This window comes from Dipodomys merriami, unplaced genomic scaffold, assembly GCF_024711535.1.
Source record: "Dipodomys merriami isolate MVZ:Mamm:240054 unplaced genomic scaffold, mDipMer1.0.p SCAF_10, whole genome shotgun sequence".
Taxonomy (NCBI): Eukaryota; Metazoa; Chordata; class Mammalia; order Rodentia; family Heteromyidae; genus Dipodomys; species Dipodomys merriami.
Genome location: NW_027202271.1, coordinates 591,036 through 611,446, shown reverse-complemented (window position 1 = coordinate 611,446; position 20,411 = coordinate 591,036). Strand labels below are relative to the sequence as shown.

General features: G+C 38.7%; 1 protein-coding gene across 4 annotated transcripts in view; it reads left to right on the top strand.

Moving 5' to 3' along the window:
* Fgfr1op2 (FGFR1 oncogene partner 2) overlaps window positions 1-15,757 on the top strand; it is a 28,314-nt gene extending 12,557 nt beyond the window's left edge. Inside the window, exons 2-7 of one of the 4 annotated variants that reach the window (XM_070037980.1) lie at window positions 619-767; window positions 3,201-3,318; window positions 4,009-4,151; window positions 6,956-7,069; window positions 10,080-10,193; window positions 13,396-15,757. In XM_070037980.1, the coding sequence (XP_069894081.1) occupies window positions 633-767; window positions 3,201-3,318; window positions 4,009-4,151; window positions 6,956-7,069; window positions 10,080-10,193; window positions 13,396-13,533 (762 nt within the window). In that variant the 5' untranslated portion in view covers window positions 619-632 and the 3' untranslated portion in view covers window positions 13,534-15,757. Of the gene's footprint in view, window positions 1-618; window positions 768-3,200; window positions 3,319-4,008; window positions 4,152-6,955; window positions 7,079-7,803; window positions 7,877-10,079; window positions 10,194-13,395 lie in introns of those variants that run through there. The other 3 variants (XM_070037988.1, XM_070037985.1, XM_070037989.1) reach the window with 3 other exon arrangements.
* Window positions 15,758-20,411: the final 4,654 nt, after the last annotated feature.

Sequence of the window (20,411 nt, the reverse complement as noted above, 5' to 3'; positions counted from 1 at the left end):
GTAAAAGCCGGAAGCGGGGCTGAGGCTCAAGTGGTAGAGCGCTGGTCTATACAGTTGAAGAGCTGAGGGACAGCGCCAAGGCCCAGAGTTCAGGCCCCATGACTGTCAAAAAAGAAAGAAAGAAAGAGAGAAAGAAAGAAAGAAAGAAAGGAAGGAAGGAAGGAAGGAAGAAAGAAAGAAAGAATGAAGTCTTTCACATTTGTCTGCTTGAGCTGGCTTCAAACCATGATCCCCAGACCTCAGCCTCCTGAATAGCTAGGATTATAGGTCCAGCCTATAATGCATTGTTGTATAATAAGTTTCTGCAAGAGAAGGTTGAGACTTTGACATAGCATGATAAAGGTACTTTAGCTGATCAGTAGTATGCATTCTCAAGAAGCCTCATAGATCACTTGACAGCCAAGGCTAGGGGAGTTCATCCTGTCAGATTTATCTTAATGTTTGTCTTCACCCAACAGGCAAGTCTGCAGGGTTTTGTTGGGTGTCGCCCCCGACAGTGAACAACCTTATAACACATGACGTCTAAGAGACGTTTTGATTGACATGGAACTAAAATAAAGTGATAGACTGACATAAAGTCAAAATAAATTTGAATCTTGATTTTAATTTTAATTGTAGATACTTCTTTGGAAATGAGTTGCACAATTGAGAAGGCACTTGCTGATGCTAAAGCCCTGGTGGAAAGGTTGAGAGACCATGATGACGCAGCAGAGTCTCTGATTGAACAGACCACGGCTCTCAACAAGCGAGTAGAAGCAATGAAGCAGGTTTGGCTTGTTCCTCGTGTGTCTATTCTTTCTCTTTTCCCTCCCTCTCTCCTTCCCTCCCTTTTTCCCTTCCTCAAGGCCTAGCACTCACTTGGCTTTTTCTCTCAAGGCTGGTACTTTTACCACTTGAGCCACACTTCCACTTCCAGCTTTTTGGTAATTAACTGGAGATAAGAGTCTTTGTAAGTTTTGCCATGTTCAGGGTGACACGTGTTTGTATATAGATACAAAAACCTATAGATTTGATTACCTTTCTGACAGATGCACACTGAAGTTTAGAAAATAAGTGAATTTTTTAGGTCATAAAAACCAGATGATTTTTTTTTTATGTTGATACTCATTTTGCTGTATTTTCTTATGTTTTTTGGCACCATCCCTGAGCTTTTTGTGCTCAAGGCTAGCACTAGCACTCTATCACTTTGAGCCACACTCCACTTCTGTTTTTCTGGTGGCTAATTGGAGATAAGAGTATCACAGTTTTTCCTCAGATCTCAGCCTCCTGAGTAGCTATGATTACAGGCATGAGCCACCAGTACCCAGCTCTGCTGTATCTTTTATAATGTACAAATGTTTAATTTTTTTTCTTTTAATAGAAGTATGTAGATGATGCTATTTAACAACTAAATAGTTTTTGAAAATGTGAGTAGTTATTACATTCTTATTTTCTAGCTTATTTTTCATGTAATGCTTCCAGATACAAAAGAAATGAGATTTTTGCTTCTTGCTGTGTCTGTCATATATAACAAGACCTTCCAGTGAACCATGGAGTACAGCTGCCATTTTAAGCTGTCCTCTGGTAAAAATTTTCAACTCAAAAGAAATCTAATCTCTTGTAATATCAGTAATTAGAAAGGAAAATGTATTTTCCAACTTTATTAGAGCGCATTTGTAAAAGGAAGCAAGCATGGAATCCCACTCTTGACAAAGCTACTGAAAATAGCAACGCAAGTTCACCCATTCTGTTTCACAGCTGGGTTGCTGTAAACAGATTTCATTCTATAACTGTCCAGCCTGACTCAGGTGCTTTCCTAAACTTTTGCCTGATATTGACTAGTTTAAAAAAAGAAGGAGTGAGACATCTGAAGTTAAGGGCCAAGAGTATTGGAATAAATTCATTGCTAAGTGTTTCATAAGAATGCTGGGAAGTTGGCTCAGTGGTAGAGTGCTTGCTGCGCATGCATGAGGCCCTGGGTTCGATTCCTCAGCACCACATAAGCAGAAAAAAGCGGGAAGTGGTGCTGTGGCTCAAGTGGTAAAGCGCTAGCCTTGACCTGAAGAGCTGAGGGACAGCGCCCAGGCCCAGAGTTCAGCCCACACGACTGGATCAAAAAAAAAAAAAAGAATGCCTTGAAGTAAACGAGGATAATTATAAAGTTAGAATCTCACCTTTAAAAGCAAAATCTTCAGCACCACATAAGCAGAAAAAGCCAGAAGTGGCGCTGTGGCTCAAGTGGTAGAGGGCTAGCCTTGAGCTGAAGAGCTCAGGGACAGCACCCAGGCCCAGAGTTTAAGCCCCACAACTGGAAAAAATAAAATCATCTTACATTTCTTTTGTATAAGCTTTATATCACTTACTATCATTGTTATATCATTCACATATACTAAAAAGTCACCAACTCCTAAAGTTTGGTCATTGGATTCTAATATATTGATAGACAGTACAACTAGATACTTTCTTTTTTTTCCCCTTTTTTTAGGTCTTTTATGTATTTTTTTAAAAATTTTATTGTCAAGGTGATGTGTAGAGGGGTTACAGTTACACACATAAGGTAGTGAGTACATTTATTGTCCAACTTGTTGCTCCCTCCCTCATTTTTCTCCCACTTTCCCCCCAAGTTCCTCCCCAAATTGTACAGTTCATTTCCAACATATTGTCTTGTGAGTGTTGCTGTTGCATTGGTTCGCGCTTTGTCCTTTGTCTCACCATTTTGTTGTTCCCCTTTCTTTCCCTAATTCAGATAAATGTATATACAATACCCAGGGTACCAAAATCAAATACAGAGAGAACAGATGATACACCATAGGGGAAAAAAAGACCAAAAACACACAAACCAGATACCTTAATCACCCCAAACCTCCCTTCTTACTAGTTTAATTTTACCTGCCTAACCCCACCCCTACTTATCTGTCTCTGAGTTTGCCTATTCTGGATATTTTATATAAATGAAATGATACAGTAAGTGGCTTTTAGTAATTACTGCCTAACAATGTTTTCATGATCTATTTATGCTGTAGCATGTATCACTCCTTTATTCCTATTTGTACCCAGTGATATTTGCTATGAATATCTGTAAACAAGTTTTTGGGTAGAAATATGTTTTCATTTCTCCTTATGTTTAATTTTTTGAGGGGCTGTTCATATTTTTTTACATGTCAAATATAAGTTCGTAAATATTTCCTCTCCACAATGTTATTTTTCAATCTTCTCATTAGTACCAGGAAGAAATTCAAGAACTTAATGAAGTCGCAAGGCATCGACCTCGGTCCACGTTAGTTATGGGAATCCAGCAAGAAAACAGACAAATCAGAGAACTGCAACAAGAGAACAAAGGCAAGACCAATGGCCACTATGTGTAGAAGCTGCAGAGACTTTAATCCCTAGTTGTGGTATTGGAGGGAATAGTTTGCTTCCCAAATAGGAAAAGAGCCAACTTAAGGGTTTTAATCTTTTTTGCCTTAATCATATTTATTGCAATATATATACTGTCTTATGTGGTTGGCATCATTTCAAATTCTCATTACGTTTTTTTGCCTATGAATTACACAAACTTCATTGCCTGAAGTCCTACTGCTTGGGGTACTAGCTCAGTGCTTACCCTGTATTTGTTCTCTCCATTAGACTCTAAATTCTATGACCTTTGGCTAGATATAGATATAGATAATACGTATGTATTTTTGTACTGGTACTGGGTTGGCATGGGCACTGTCTCTTAGCTTTTTCTCTCAAGGCTAATGCTCTATGATTTGAGTCACAGTTTCACTTCTGACCCTTTAGTGGTTAACTGGAGATAAGAGTCTCATGGATTTTTATATCTGGGCTGGCTACATATGGAGACCCTCATATCTGTCTCCTGAGTAGATAGATGGGTTTCAGATGTGACCTACCAGCACCTGTCTATGGGTAGATATTTATCTTTTTTTTTCCTTCTAAGTTGTCAGTTGATATTTGTATAATGTAATATGGAAGATATTTTATATATGCTTAACTAAAGTTTGAGTACAATAAACTTATTTTTGATAGAATTACGTACATCCTTGGAAGAGCATCAGTCCGCCTTGGAACTTATAATGAGCAAGTACCGAGAACAGATGTTTAGACTGCTAATGGCTAGCAAAAGAGATGATCCTGGGATAATAATGAAGTTAAAAGAGCAGCATTCCAAGGTAATCCATTCCATAGTGGGGCTTCAGATGGAATAGAGGGACAAGTATGGGATTTAGAGTTTTTAAAAATCACAGATTTGTATTAACGCATTTTAATAATATTAAATACTGCATCTTTTTCCTTGACATGTTCTGCTTTTTCTAATTCTTCATTATATATCATTTTCTGTAGGATTGGTTCTAATGATGAAAGCATTGTTTCCTGGTTGTGTGTATATATGTGTGTGCATATATATATAAATAGGTATACATTAAAAAAATAAACTTTTGAAAATGAAGGTAAGTCTCTTAAGATTCAAAATTATTTTTTGTAAGAGTCTCTGCTTTGAAGAAATATTTCTTCTACATTTGGGTTATATATAAGTCTTGTAAAAATAAAATTCAAAATACTGAAAAGACTTTTTTTTTTTTTTTTTTTGTCAGTCGTGGGGCCTGATTCTGGGCTTGGGCCCTGTTTCTCAGATCTTCAGCTCAAGGCTAGCACTCTACCACTTGAGCCACAGCACCACTTCCGGCTTTTTCTGCTTATGTGGTGCTAAGGAATCAAACCCAGGGCTTCATGCATGCGAGGCAAGCACTCTACCACTGAGCCACCTTCCCAGCCCCTAAAAGAATTTTTAAAGACTGAAAGCAGTTAACTGTAGCTTTGCTTTTCTTACAGCTATATTCTGAATGACACTAATTCACCCAGATTATGAATAATCCTGATTTGTAATGGCAACCATGGGATTGGGAAGAAGAAAGGACCCAACCTATTAAAATATAGTCCCTCTCCATTATTGCATCATAGAACTGAAATTATGAGACATGAGTATCTTCTCCTGCTGCTTATCTTTTGTCATGCTTGTATCTTTTCTCTTTGCTATGACCCCTAGATTTGCTGGACATTTATATTTTTTGTGTTTGTATGCCAGTCCTGGGTCTTGAACTCGGGGTCTGGGTGCTATGAGTTGAATGTTTTTGCTCAAGGCTGGCACTCTTTACCACTGAGCCACAGCTACACTTCCAGCTTTTTTTGGTGCATAATTGGAGATAAGAGTCTTACAGACGTTTCTGCCTGGGTTAGCTTTGAACTGCAGTCCTCAGATCTCAGCCTCCTGAGTAGCTAGGATTGCTGATGTGAATGAAAAGTTACATTGTGGCAACTAGGCCAGTATCTGTAATGGATCATGGTAAACTACTATTAGTTTTTACTAACATTATAAGATACATTTTTATCATTCTCAATTATTGAAAAATAATAAAATTGGGTTTATATAATTTAATTACAGTATTTGCCACCTATTAAAATGGAGATCCTTGGACATTTAGGGATAGTTTTCAATGTAAAAATCTGTCATTTATGAGAACATTATAAAGAACATTGACTTAAAATTTTTGGTAAGATAATGTAATATTGAAAATTTCCAAAGGCCCTTATGATTTACATCTTGAAAAATAAGAATGTGTGCCCATACTAGGGCTTGAACTAAAGGGCCACATGCTCTTGCTTGGCTTGTTCACTGAAGGATGGTGCTATATCACTTAAACCATACCTCCACTGAAAAATAAAAAATTTGAAGATAAAGAAAAGGAATTCCATGATACACACAAAATAGGTGTTTAAGACAGTGCAGCTTTCTAGTTCCATGTGACTAAACCATGACAGAGCAAATGTTTTCTAAAGCATATTAGGTGTGTAGCTTAAATAAATGTTTTATTTTACCATTTACCAGAACTTTTAATTAGCAGTCAAAACACTCCATAAGATAGTTATAAACTATTTTCATATAAATTATTATTCATGTAAATTATATTCATGTAAATTAAATCCAAGTGCTGATTTTACCTTCTATCAAATTTAGTCATTATTAATTTCAACTAATACACATTAATGTTTGTGCTTTTGATTTTTCCCAAAAAGGAGACACTGAAAGTTCAACTAAATAAACTTCTATTAACACACTAATATGAGCTTCCCGTATAATGGAGAGATTAAAGACACTAGTATAACTATGTAATAGAAGATAAGGTATCATAGAAATATAATCAGTTACTGCAGTATTAAAGTTCTCATGAGGAGAATCTAGAATGATGTCAGAGAAAAAAAGAAAATTCATCTAAATCCAGCCTTGAATGATTGGGGTAGTTTAATAAACAGAAATGGGTAAGCAAATAAGTAGGGTAAAGTCACAACAACAATAAAATTCTAAGCCGGGTGCCAGTTGCTTATGCGTGTAATCCTAGTAGCAACCCAGGAGGCTGAGATCTTAAGATCACTAATTGAAGCCAGCCCAGGTAGAAACATCGGTGAGACTCTTATCTGTGATAAACTACTCAGCAAAAGTTGGAAGTGATACTGTGTTCTACTAGTAGAGTCCTAGCTTTGAGCAAAAAAGCTCAGGGACAGTGCCCAGGCCCTAAGTCAAGCCTCAGGACCAGAAGGGAAAAAAAAGAAACATATTCTAGGATGCGTTTAGGTACTAGTGCTCTGATACGCCTAAACACCATCCTCCCTTCCCCCCCACATGCACAAGAAACTATACATACATAGCAGCATTTTGTAGTTAGAAACCTTTTGAAACTATTGTAGGATCAGTACAAACCCCAACGTTTTTGAGGGCACATTTATAATATCAATATTGTTTGAGAACTCATTTTCGTGCAAATACTATTTTTCCATTATTTTTGAACAAATAACCTTTTTGGAAATCTTAAAAGAACAAACATTCAAACCATTGGCTAACATACATGAACTAACACTCATTCGTTCTTGAAATTACGGATAATGTCCGTATTAACATTACAATGACTCTGTACTACAGATTGACATGGTCCATCGTAACAGCTCCGAGGGATTTTTCCTTGATGCATCTCGACCCATCCCTGAAGGACCTCAACACGGCCTGGAGAGGAGGCAGTGGGAAGCAAATCATAATGTACACTAAACAAAACAATCAACTTATTGGGTGTGGATGGGAGGGGGGATCGGTTTAGAAACTTCTTTTACTTTGAATTTTCTTCCCAGATTAGACAAGCCAGTAAACAAAATCAAAGAATGATGTGGTTTTCATAAGGTAGGCTGTTCAAGGTTAAAAGTTTGAATTATTCCTCCATTCTGTGTAGCATGTGCAGTCTGTTAGAGGACTGCAGATTTGAAAGGGTAGTAATCCCACCTTTTCATCTGTTTGCTCCTACTGTTACTATATTTTTTGTTGGCTGGAAAACACTTTCTAGACATCAAACATGTTCATAGAACTTAACTAATTTCATAACAAACGTTAGTTCATTTTCCTTTAGTTTGAGTTCACAAATAAAAAAAGATACTTTTTATGCAGACATTATAGTTAAATATAGTAGTTCTTTCTCCATGGTGTCTTCACTTTTACTTTTCAAAATCTCAACTATGTCAGATCATTATTGAGCAAAATGGGGACGAATGCAAACAAGAATGAAAGGCATTTCACAACAAAGATTATGCTGTTCTTTGTGGCTTAAAAACAGTTCTAAAGTCATACTTCTTGCTTTCTCTGGCAATTAAAAGCTTTGTTTTTCTTTTTTCCATCAGTTGTGGGTCTTGAACTCAGGGCCTACATGCTGTCCCTGAGCAGTGTCTGCTCAAGGCTAGCACTCTATCACTTTGAGCCACAGCTCTACTTGTGGTTTTCTGTAGATAAGAGTCTTATGGACTGTCCTGCCCAACCATGATCCTCAGCTCTCAGCTTCCTGAGTATCTAGAATTACAGGTGAGCACCACCTGCACCTGGCTCTGTATTTCTTAAGGATTTTTACATTTGACAAGTAGACCACTAACCATTAGGCCTTATAAAAATATTGCTCTGTTTGAAGTATTGGGTGGGGTATTTCTTCTAATGATCTTGTTAGAACAGGTTCTATCCTAAAAATTTAATATCTGTTTGCTGAATTACTTGTGTTATTACTCTAGATCAGCACCACAGAGCTAACCAAACAGAAATTGAGAAAATTATTAATAATCAAAAAATTTTATTTACTTAATTGGGTACTGCATTTATCAGTACTTTATTGATTTTAAACATTACATTTGCTTTAGAGGGAGGGTTTGGGGATTTTTTTTAACTATTACAGAATATGGAAAATATCTTGATTCATTTTGCTATCATAATCTAATTGCTTAAGTCTGTCCAGCAAAACTTTGTGAAATGATGGAAATAGTCTTTATCTTTGTGTGGAGGCCACTTAGCTACATGTGACTTGAGTATTTATTTAAAAGTATTACTACTGCACCTGAGATAGAATTCCTCATTTTTCAGTGGGTTTTATTTTCATATAGCAATATACTGGGTGCAGAGATTAGTCTTTTATTTTACCTTCTTCCCAAGTCCTCACAACTCAAATCATATAAGCGTCTTAAAGTAAAATAAGCAGTACTAGGCGTTTGGCTCAGATAGAGCACATGCTTAGCTTGGGTAAGGCCCTGGGTTTGATCCCAAACACTAAAACCATATGCTGCACTAAGATCCTGCATTTTTGTTTTAAAGGTTATTCAGTAGGGCTGAGGTTGTACCTCAGTGGTGGAGTTCTTGCCTAACATGTTGAAGAACCTGGGTTCAATTCCTAATACCACTGTGTGTGTGTGTGTGTGTGTGTGTGTGTGTGTGTGTGTGTGTGTGTGTGTGTGTGTGTGTGTGTGTGTGTGTGTGTGTGTGTGTGTGTGTGTGTGTGTGTGTGTGTGTGTGTGTGTGTGTGTGTGTGTGTGTGTGTGTGTGTGTGTACGATGCTAAATGTGCTGAGATAGTTCTATTTTTTTCATTTCCTTCAATTTAGTAGTTTTATGGTTTTTAAGGTCTGGTTCAGATTATTTTTGTTTGTTTGTTTTTTTGCTAATCTTGGGGCTTGAACTCAGGGCCTGGGCACTGTTCCTGAGCCTCTCTGTGCTCAAAGTTAGCACTCTACCACTTGAGCCACAGCACCACTCCCAGCTTTTTCTGTTTATGTGGTGCTGAGGAATCAAACCCAGGGCCTCATGCATGCTAGGCAAGCACTCTACCACTAAGCAACATTTGCAGCTCCTCAGATTATTTTTATAGAGGATTATACAACTTTTAAGAAACTTCACGTCTTTTTAGGGAGTTACTTTTCTATTTTTTAGGCTAGCCTTGATATGGTAAAGTAACTTCCACCACCAATGAATAGAATATGAATCTATAGAATCTATTTATCTATTGATAAAATGATTAATCTCAAGTTTCTGCTGATTTAAACCTTCTTGTCTATATTATTCACTAGCATGTAAGCTCTTTCAGGTCAGGGAATATATTTTAACAGGCTTCGTATTCTCTCCCACCAAGTACATAATAGGTATGCTAAATAAAAAATTTTTAAAAATAGACTAGAAGGAAGAATTTATATGTCTGCCAAATCAGAGTATATTTTCAGCAGTTAACCAAAAAGGCTATTTAACATTTTAACTCTGAAAGCCAGAATTTTGTCCATCTTAATCAATATTTATTATGTACCAAACACTAAAGAATGGGCAGGTACAAACAGGAAAGTGTCCCTGCTCTGAAGGAGGAGGATGTTCTAGAGATGGTTCCAGACTGGCTTAGATTTTGTAAATTGTGAAGGCTTCAGGGAAGAAAGACTGAATGTGTCAAGTTTGTCTTGCTTGGACCAATAATAGTGTAATAGTATGACAAAGAAAATGTTGCTCATCGTTGTGATGAGAAATGTGAAATGAGTCAGTTTCTTGCTATTTGGTTTAGTTATATTGTGCTGCTTATCCTTAATTCTATCCTAATGAATTTAACTTCTAAGGTACTATGGTCATCCAGCTTTGTTGTGATCTGACTATCCCATTTGTGTTCACTGATAGTACAGATTTTAGTAATTATATGGAAGGGATCCAGAAACCAGAATAGTAAAATATCGCTGATGTACTGATTCCCAACTCCCAACCTTTGCTTTCAGGAGTTACAGGCACATGTTGACCAGATAACTGAAATGGCAGCAGTAATGAGGAAAGCCATTGAAATTGATGAGAAGCAAGGTTGCAAAGAACAAGAACGGATATTCCAACTCGAAGTAAGTTTTTAATTCCAAGTGTAGGTGATAACTGTCCACATATAGACATACCAGCAAACAGATTCCATCTTGTAAGATTCTCACTCTTCAGGTGTATGGGGGAATCTTTTCCTTAATCGGAGATTATATATTCGTGTCAGACCATTCTATAGCAATGCAGGAGTCTAGGATCATTAGTAACTTACAGTATACCACTCCACAGGAGAATCTGTAGTTCAGAGACATGGAGTCATTTAGCTTACAATCTTTCCGGTCCCCCTCCCATCCCCACCTCTGCCTTCCCTCACATCCCATCTGGACATGATAGTAAAGACATATGTCACTTTGTGGGGGGTGGGGGGGGAGAAGAATGTTGATTTTTTTTTTTTGTATATTGCTTTTCTTACTAGGTAAATGTACAGTTTCAATATATAAATTTGTGTGTTGGTGGGCAAGTATGAATGTGGGTATATGGGCCAGTCCTGGGGCTTGGACTCAGCCTGGGTGTTGTGTCCCTATGCTTTTTTGCTCATGGCCTCTACCACTTGAGCCACATCTCTACTTCTGGATGTTTGATGGTTAATTGGGGGAATAAGAATTGCATGGACTTTCCTGCCTGGACTGATTTCAAATCATTATCCTCAAATCTCAGCTTCTTTAGTACCTAGTATTTATAGGTATGAGATACTCATACCTAGCACAGTTTATAATTTTTTAGTCTGTTAAATCATGATGACGTGGCTGGGAATGTAGCTCAGTGGTAGAGTGCTTGCCTCACATGCATGAGGCCCTGGGTTCAATTCCTCAGCACCACATAAACAGAAAAGGCAAGAAGTGGTGCTGTGGCTCAAGTGGTAGAACACTAGCCTTGAGCACAGAGAGGCACAAGGATAGTACTCAGACCTTGAGTTCAAGCTCCAGGACTGGCAAAAAAAAAATCATGATGACACAGAGGTTTTTTGTTGTTGCTGCTGTTGTTTGTTTTTTGTCACTCATGGGGCTTGAACTCTGGGTTTGAATGCTGTCCCTCAGCTCTTCAGCTCAAGGCTAGCGCTCTGCAGCTTGAGCCACAGTACCACTTCTTTTTTTTTTTTTTTTTTTTTTGTCGGCAGTGGGGCTTGAACTCTGGGCCTGGGCACTGTCCCTCAGCTCTTCAGCTCAAGGCGAGCGCTCTACCACTTGAGCTACAGCGCCACTTCTGGTTTTCTGATGGTTTATTGGAGATAGGAGTCTCACGGTCTCTCCTGCCCAGGCTGGCTTTGAACCGCGATCCTTAGATCTCAGCCTCCTGAGTAGCTAGGATTACAGGCGTGAGCCACCTGCGCCTGGCCCACAGTAACACTTCTGTTTTTCTGAGTGGTTTATTGGAGATAAGAGTCTCACATACTTTACTACTGGCTTTGAACCGTGATTCTCAGATCTCAGCCTCCTAAGTAGCTAGGATTACAGGCATGAGCCACCAGTGCTTGGCTCAAAGGCATAATTTTTAGTCAACTAATGTGTTTTGTACACTGATTTTTTCTGACTATCCAAACCCTAATCTGAGGGCTGGGATGGTGGCTCAGTGGTAGAGTGCTTGCCTTGCATGCATGAGGCCCTGGGTTCAATTCCTCAGCACCACAGAAGCAGAAAAAGCCAGAAGTGGCACTGTGGATCAAGTGGTAGAGCTCTAGCCTTGAGCTGAATAGCTCAGGGACAGTGCCCAAGCCCAGAGTTCAGGCCCCACAAGTGACAAAAAACAAAAACAAAAACAAAAAAACAAAATGAAGCCCAGATGCAGGTGGCCCATGCCTGTCATCCTAGCTGCTCAGGAGACTGAGATCTGAGGATCACAATTCAAAGCCAGCCCAGGCAGGAAAGCCCATGAGACTCTTATCTCCAATTACCCACAGAAAACTGGAAGTGGTGCTGTGGCTCAAGTGGTAGAGCACTAGTCTTGAGCTAAAACACTGAGGGACAGAGCCCAGGCCAAGAGTTCAAGCCCCATGACCCACCAAAGAGTTTCATTTTAAACCTAGTTGCTGGTGGTTCATGCCTGTAAGCCTAGCACTTAGGAGGCTGAGAATTGTAGTTTGAAGCTGGCCCAAGCAGAAACATCTAAGCAACTCTTATCTTCCATTCAGCAGTAAAAAGTTGGAAGTAGAGGTGTGGCTCAACTAGTAGAACTCCAGACTTTGGTGGAAAAGCTAAGGGACAGCGCCAGAACCTAAGTTCAAGCCCCAATTCTGGCACAGAAAAGGGGAAAAAAATTTATTTTGAAATCATGATCAGGAATCAGTATTTGAAGCCCAAAAGTGATTTTTCTCTCTAAGCACACAATGTTCTAATATGTACATAACAAGAATTGGCATTGCTTTAGTTAAGGGCCAAAAAGCAAATATTTTAGAGTGTTTACACTTGTCTTCGTTCTGCCACTGTAATTTGAAAGCAGACACAAAATCAAATAGGGATTACTGTGTTCCAGTAAAATTAAATTCTGGGAGACAGGCTTCAGGCCACATGGCTTGCTAATTCCTGCTTTCTGTCATTGAAACTTAGGAAGGGAAATCACAGACAAAATGGTGAGAGAGAGAGAGAGAGTGTGTGTTGAAGTCCCATGACTAACCAAAAAAAAAAAAAAAAAAACACCTATTCAGCCAGTTCTATTGCTGTCAAAATTCTAGTGAGGGAAACACATTTAGTGCTATCCTGAAAAGTAGTGATATATGGAGAGGTTCGAGTCTCAGGATATCATTGCCTGTCATTATGAGTTTATATAAATACACGTGTTCTTTTCTTCTTCTCTGATATATTTGTACAAATACTACAATTTCTTTCATGTGTATATATAACAAGAGAGTTTGAGATGGGTGTCAGTGGCTCACACCTGTAATTCTAGCTAATTTGGGAGGCTAAGATCTGAGAATCACAATTCAAAGCCAGCTTGGGCAGGAAAGTCCAGGAAACTTTTTATCTCCAGCTGGAAGTAGAGGTATGGTTCAAGTGGCAGAGCACCAGCCTTGAGCAAAAGGGATAGTACTCAGATCCTGAGTTCAAACTTCAGTACTAACACGCACGCTCGCGCGCGCACACACACACACACACACACACACAATTGCCTATATTGCCTATCAATACCAGTTACAGGACTTGGTTTTTATGTGTTTTGCTTCTTAAAATAGTTGTCTGTCTTCCACTTGTGGCTAAGTGGTGACCATCTTTGTTTTCCCTTGCCTCCTTACAGCAAGAAAACAAAGGCTTGAGAGAGATTCTTCAGATCACTCGAGAATCATTTCTGAACTTGAGGAAGGAGGATGTATCTGACAGCACATCTTTGTCAGCCTTGGTGACCAGTAGTGACCTGAGCCTGCGGAAGAGCTGAGGGGTGCCAGGTCTGGAGCCTCGGGCACAGCTTCATTAGTCACTAGAACTGGCCTGTGAATGAATGAATGACACAAAACTCAAATTTCAATTAATCCTTTTTCCCATCTATAGTAAATATAGTTCCCTAGTTAAAGAGATGACAGCAACAGAAGCCAGGCGCCAGTGACTTCCACCTGTAATCCTAGGTACTGAGGAAGTTGGGATCTGAGGGTCGTGGTTTGAAGCAAGGCTGGGCAACAAAATCTGTTAAGACTCTTTATCTCCAATTAACCAGCAAAAAATGGAAGTGGAGTTGTAGCTAAAGAAGTAGAGCACCAGTCTTGAATGAAGTAAGGGGCAGCATCCAGGCTCCAGTACTGGACTCCCCCCCCCCCCAAAAAAAAAAAAAAAACAGTAGCAACAACAAAAAGTATAGTTAATTATCATAACTTATTCCAGAACATATTTGAGAAGCAGAAACTGATCTAATGTATGGTGGCCCAATGAAACATGTTCACAGTGACTGTTGAACCTATATAGCAAGGCAGTTCTCAAAAGTAACAGTGATGTTACTATTCTAGATTACTTGCAGATAAACAAATACTCCCAATAAATGTTTGGAATTTTATAGAATTATCTCAATTTAAAATAAATGCTTTTGTCGTGTTTTTTTTAATGGAAAATCCTCAGACTACATTTTATCCATTTGTCAAGATCAACAAATACCATGAATCTTTGTAATTCTAGATAATTTACTATCACTGATACTTAGCTAACAGTTGTCCATGACTTAATTGTATGAATTATCATTTCAAGAATGAAAGAGAAGGAATATTACTTTCTAAGAAAGAAGGTCTTACAGTAGACATATTCAGTAGGTTCAACTACTCCTTTGAAAAAGTTTTGGTTCTCAGTTAATGAAAATATTATTTTTTGCTCAGGCCCTGAGCTCAAGCCCCACAACTAACAAAACATGATTTTTCTCTTCTGATTATTTAAGTATATTAGTTCATTTAGCCAATAGAGTTGAAATATTTGAGAAAGCAAGGTAGGTATGGTCATTTCAAAGTAAACTCATAACTCCTAAGGTTTCTGGAACCTCTCCACCCCCATTTTTTTTTAAAGTAATTACTCTTAAGATAGAGAAAAAAATAGATTTTTTTTAAATTTCTGGGTCTATTTTAAGTTCCATCTGGTCCTTATAACTTGCAAGATTTTTCTTAAACCTTTTATGTGGGAGCCAGACTCACACCTGTAATCTTAGCTACTCAGGAGGCTGAGATCTAAGGATCACAGTTCAAAGCCAGCCAGGGCAGGAAAGTCTGTGAAATTCTTCAGTAAACTGCTCAGAAAAAGCTGGAAGTAACACTGTGGCTCAAGTTGTATAGCACTAGGCTTGAATATAAAGAGGCTCAGGGGCAGCACCCAGGCCCTGAGTTCAAGGCCCAGAACCCAACGGGGGAAATAAAAAACGTTTCACGTGGGAAGGAAGAGTAGAAATCTGGATTTATAAGGATTTGTCTCATTTTTAAAAAACATGTATACAGTAAATTGATATAAATGTGCTTTACTACCATTTTAGATAGCCATTAGAATAAAAGAATATCAAATATGATTAAATATACATGTTAAAGTTACCACAAATAAAATATTCTACTTTTGCACATAGAATTTGTTAAATTAGATACTTCTTCACATGGTTGTTCTTATGTATAATTTCATATATTGGTAAAATTGAAACTTCTCACTTCTGATGTTTTCTCAGATTTGGAGTTAATGAGATAAATTTGGGCAGAATGAGCAGAAAAGGGCTAATGGACCAAAATAAATTCATTCAGAGGCCTTAATAGTTTATAAGTGAATTTTTTATTTTCAAACTTCTCTGTTGGGTGTTTAGGAAAGTATTTATTTATTGTCATTCAAATAGATTTTACACAAGTAAAAATTAAAGAAAATAAGCTACATATTGAGATCAAGTCTGAGACAATTTGATGTGGCAGCTCTATTATTAAACATTACTTAGTAATTTTTTTTTTTACAAACAAGTTGAGTTAATTTATTCTTGGTCATCTTGCTTCTAGATAATCTGAAGGTCTTCGGTGTTAAGATATTTGCTTTGTTGTGTAGCAAAATTTACATCCATTTTTGTTTTAAATAAACAATCTTAAATTTATGTCAGTATGTACTGCATATATAACTGTGTACAATCCTGTTTTGCCAATAAAGATGAATAATTAAAACTAGCCTGGTCTCCACTTTAGTTTGAAAAGTATTTACATGCTTTCATGCAGTTTATTTTTCAAGTCTATTTTCTCTATAACACTAGTACTTAGTAAAAATTTTTATTTGTGTATATATATATTTTTTTTGAGAGAGAAAGGATGGTTTCTTCTAAAACTTTGGCTTTTGCTCCTTGGCTTTTGCTTTACCACCTGAGCCAAACTTCCGAGCCCTCTTCATTGTATTTCTTAGGAATTATCCAGCAACTTTCATCATCTATACTGGGTTAAATAGTCCTTCCCCCATACCAGGTAGTAAGCCCATATCCTAACCCACTGTATCTGGAAATGTGACCATATTTGGAAGTAGGATCTTTGTAGCTATAATTAAGGATCTCAAGATGAGATTATTCTGAATTTCAGGAGAGACCCACTGTGGCTGGTATCCTCATAATAAAGAGAAGAATATTGGAAACAAAACCTTATGAAGATAGAGATACTTATGTAGGACAAGGAATTCTTAAGACTGGCCACTGGAAACTACGAGAAGGACATGGAGTATACATTGCTCAGCTCTTAGAACTAACTGGCTCTGTTTGATTTCAAACTAATGGCCTCCAGAACTTTGAGAAAAAATTGTTTTACTCAGCCTGGTAGTAATTTGTTACAGTAGCCAAAGAAATGCATACATTATGTATTTATCTTTATAGTTCTAAAAACAACAGTTGTATACAAACACAGATAAAGTGCTTTCTGTTCAACTTAATAGTCTTCCATTTCAATTCTGGGGCCTGAATTCTGAGCCTTGTGTTCTCAATTGGCTTTTTTGTTCAAGGCTACCACCCAACCACTTGAGCCACACCTCCACTTCTGGCTTTTTTTCTGCTCAGTTGAAGAGTCTAAGATTTGTCTTCCTTTGCCCATTTTGATACCAAATGACTTCCAAAATCTTATATTGGTAGACTTCAATGAAAAATAAAAGATCTACTATTAGGCTTTTATTACTAAAACTATTAGGTTTTTAATGGTTATAAGTAAAAACAGCTTGTTTCCTATAGTCTTAGCTACTTAGGAGGCTGATATTTGAGAATCAAGATTCAAAGCCATTCTGGCAGGTAAATCTGGGAAACAACCAGCAAAAAGCTGGAAGTGGAGGAGTGCCCATTAGTCTGAAATCAAGTAGTATATCACCATCCTTGGGTGAAAAAGCAGCATCTTGGCCCTGAGGTCACAGGGAAAATAGGATTTTTTTGTTCCAGTAATTTCGGCTTGAACTCAGGGCCTTGGGTGCTGTAAAGTTAGCACTCTGCCACTTGAGGCACAACTCCATTTCTGCCTTTTGTTGGCCAGTTGGAGACGAGTCTCACAGGCTTTCCTGCCCAAGCTGGTTTTGAACTTCAATCCTCAGATTTCAGCCTCCTGAGTAGCTAGGATTACAGACATGAGCCACCAGTGCTTGGTTAGGATTTTTTTGTTTTTGTCCTGTTACTCAGTAAGATTGATGAATCTGAATGATGTCTTTTAACTGGCTACTCCTCAAATCTCTCCTCCATGTTCAGCTGTATCTAATACTGTATCTCCCCCACTTCCTTGGCAACCTCAACTACTACTAGTGTGCTTGGTGACTCCTGCATGTACTGTCACCTTAGACCTCCCAGAAATTCCAGATTCATCCAGTTGTGACATCAAAGAGACCTTAGGAGCAGGGTGTCCGAGGCCATATTCCCAATGTTGCTTCTGAGGACCTCTATATTCTACTGCATCGCAGTCAATGGCAGCTCCAATCCAGCTGCCAAGGCCAGAAAACTTGGTGACATCTGATTCTGCTTTCCCTTATATACCTTGCACATAATTCATCAACAAATCCTGATGACTCAGAAATTTGTCAGAAACCCACCAGTTTTCACCATCTGCACTGCTACCCCTAGTCCACAGCATATAGAGTGTGCTGTGGCTTAAGCCTAAATTATTTACAGAATAAGAGTAAGCTGACACCAGTGGCTCACACTTGTCATTCTAGCTAGTGAGGTGGCTGAAATCTGATGACAGTTTAATGCCAGCACAGACAGAAAAGTCCATGAGACTCTTATCCCCAAATAACATAAGCCAGAAAAAGAAAATATAAGTCTGGTACAAGTGGTAGAGTGCCAATCTTGAGTGAAAACAACAAATGAGAGTTTAGACCCTGAATTCAAACCCCCATATCAGCACACATACAACGTTTGCAATGATAGTTTCTTCTGAGGCCCCTGGGTGTTTGCGATGCTGATCACATGGGTTTTCTTCAGAACACAGGTCCTAATGTGCATATCCTAATATAAGGATAGCTCAATTTGATTTGGGCCTGTGCTAATAGTCTTTTAATTCAATCACCTCTGCTAAAGCCATTTTCTCAAAATATAGTAACAGTCTAAGATACTAGGGATCAGATATTCAACACGGAAATAATGGGGGGGGGGAGGAAGCAATATAGTTCATAATATAAAGGAAAATAAGAGTAATGCTCTCAACAAGCATTGATACATCATTGGAGACCAATAAATGAGAGCCATAAATTTGGGCTGTTAGTGAATGCCCCAGTAATTAACATCATCAGTGATTTATTTTTTATTTTATTTTTATTTTGGGCTGTGGGGCCTGAACTCTGGGCCTAGGCACTGTCCCTTAGCTCTTCAGCTCAAGGCTAGCACTCTACCACTTGAGCCATACTGCCACTTCCAGCTGTTTTTGCTTATGTGGTGCTGAGGAATTGAACCCAGACCTTCATGCATGCAAGACAAGCACTCTACCACTGAGCCACCTTCCCAGCCCCTATCAAAGTGAATTTTTAAGCATAAAGTGCCATTGTGGCCAGGCATTGGTGGTTCATGTCTGTAATACTTGGTACTAAAGGGGCTGCAATCTGAGGATGGAAGCCAACCCAGCAGGAAAGTCCATGAGATTATCTCCAGTTAATCACCAAAAAACATTAGTAAAGCTGTAGCTCAAGTGGTAGAGCTCTAGACTTGTGCAAAAAAAGGTCAGGGGCAGCACTAAGGCCCTCAGTTCAAGCCCCAGAACAAGCATATACAAACATAAAAGCACTGTTGTAGACATATTTTAAGAATATTGGGAATTTTATGGTTTTTTTTTGGGGGGGTCCGGTTGTGGAGCCTGAACTCTGGGCCTGGGCACTGTCCCTCAGCTCTTCAGCTCAAGGCTAGTGCTCTACCACTTGAGCCACAGCGCCACTTCCGGCTTTTTTCATTTTGCTTATGTGGTGCTGAGGAATCGAACCCAGGGCCTCAGGCATGCAAGGCAAGCGCTCTACCACTGAGCCATCTTCCCAGCCCACAATATTGGGAATTTTAAATATTAGGTATTACTTTGAAATAAGAAATGGTCATGACCTCAGAAAATAAGGGAAACATATCTGTGTAAAAAAAATTCCAAAAGAAAAGTTCATCACCGTAAATATTAACATTAGGGACATTCAGGAAGATTAGTGTCTGACATGGTGGCTTACACCTGTTATCCTAACTACTCAGGAGGCTGAGCTATGAGGATCACAGTTCAAAGCTAGCAGGGGCAGAAAAGGCCATGAAACTCTTTTCTCCAATTAATGAGCAAAAAGCTGAAAGTGGAGATGTGGCTCAAGTGGAAGAGGACCAGTCTTGATCAAAGAGACCAAACTAGAATGTGAATCCTTGAGTTCAAGCCCCAGTACTCCAATCCCTTCACACACAACAATTTATATCTTATCAGGCTAAAACTGTATATTTGGATAAGCAGTCAGGTAAACCCAGCTTTGGTCTAGCCACTGCTGAGAATTTGCTCCAGTATGAACAAACATATCTAAAAGTCCTTTCCAAAACTAATCATCTTTGTTTAGAACCCATTTTCTGTCCCACCTTCCACAAAACAAAACTCAACTGGTCTAAATACCTAGTTCTTCTTGTTTATTAGCCTGGTACCTAACCTGACACTGGGCCACTTCTGGCTTTTTCTGTCTATGTGGCACTTTTTTGGGGGGGTAGGGGGGAGGAGTTGGTCATGGGGCCTGAACTCTGGGCCTGGGTGCTGTCCCTCAGCTCTTCAGCTCAAGGCTAGCACTCTACCACTTGAGCCCAGTATCACTTCTGGCCTTTTCTACTTCTGTGGTACTGAGGAATCGAACCCAGGGCCTCATGCATGCAAGGCAAGCACTCTACCACTGAGGCACCTTCCCAGCCATAAAATACATTTTTAAAAAGTTTTAACACTTAGGGCTGGGAAGGTGGCTCAGTGGTAGAGCGCTTGCTTTGCATGCATGAGACCCTGGGTTCGATTCCCCAGCAACACATAAGCAAAAAGAAAAAAGCTCGAAGTGGTGCTATGGCTGAAGTGGTAGAGCGCTAGCCTTGAGCTGAAGAGCTGAGGGACAGCACCCAGGCCCAGAGTTTAGGCCCCACGACTGGACCAAAAAAAAAAAAAAAAAAGTTTTAACACTTTCACTGTTTATTCTTAAATTGATTTTAAGATAAAGATCTAAATTTTTCAGCTTGAATAATTTTGTTCCTTTAGCTATGAAGCTATTATGCTTTATATGGCTGTGATACAAATATAAGTAAAAACACCTATAAAGAAAGAAAAATAATGAGACTTTATAGCACCTCAGGAATTTATGCTGGGCACCAGTGGCTCACGCCTGTAATCCTAG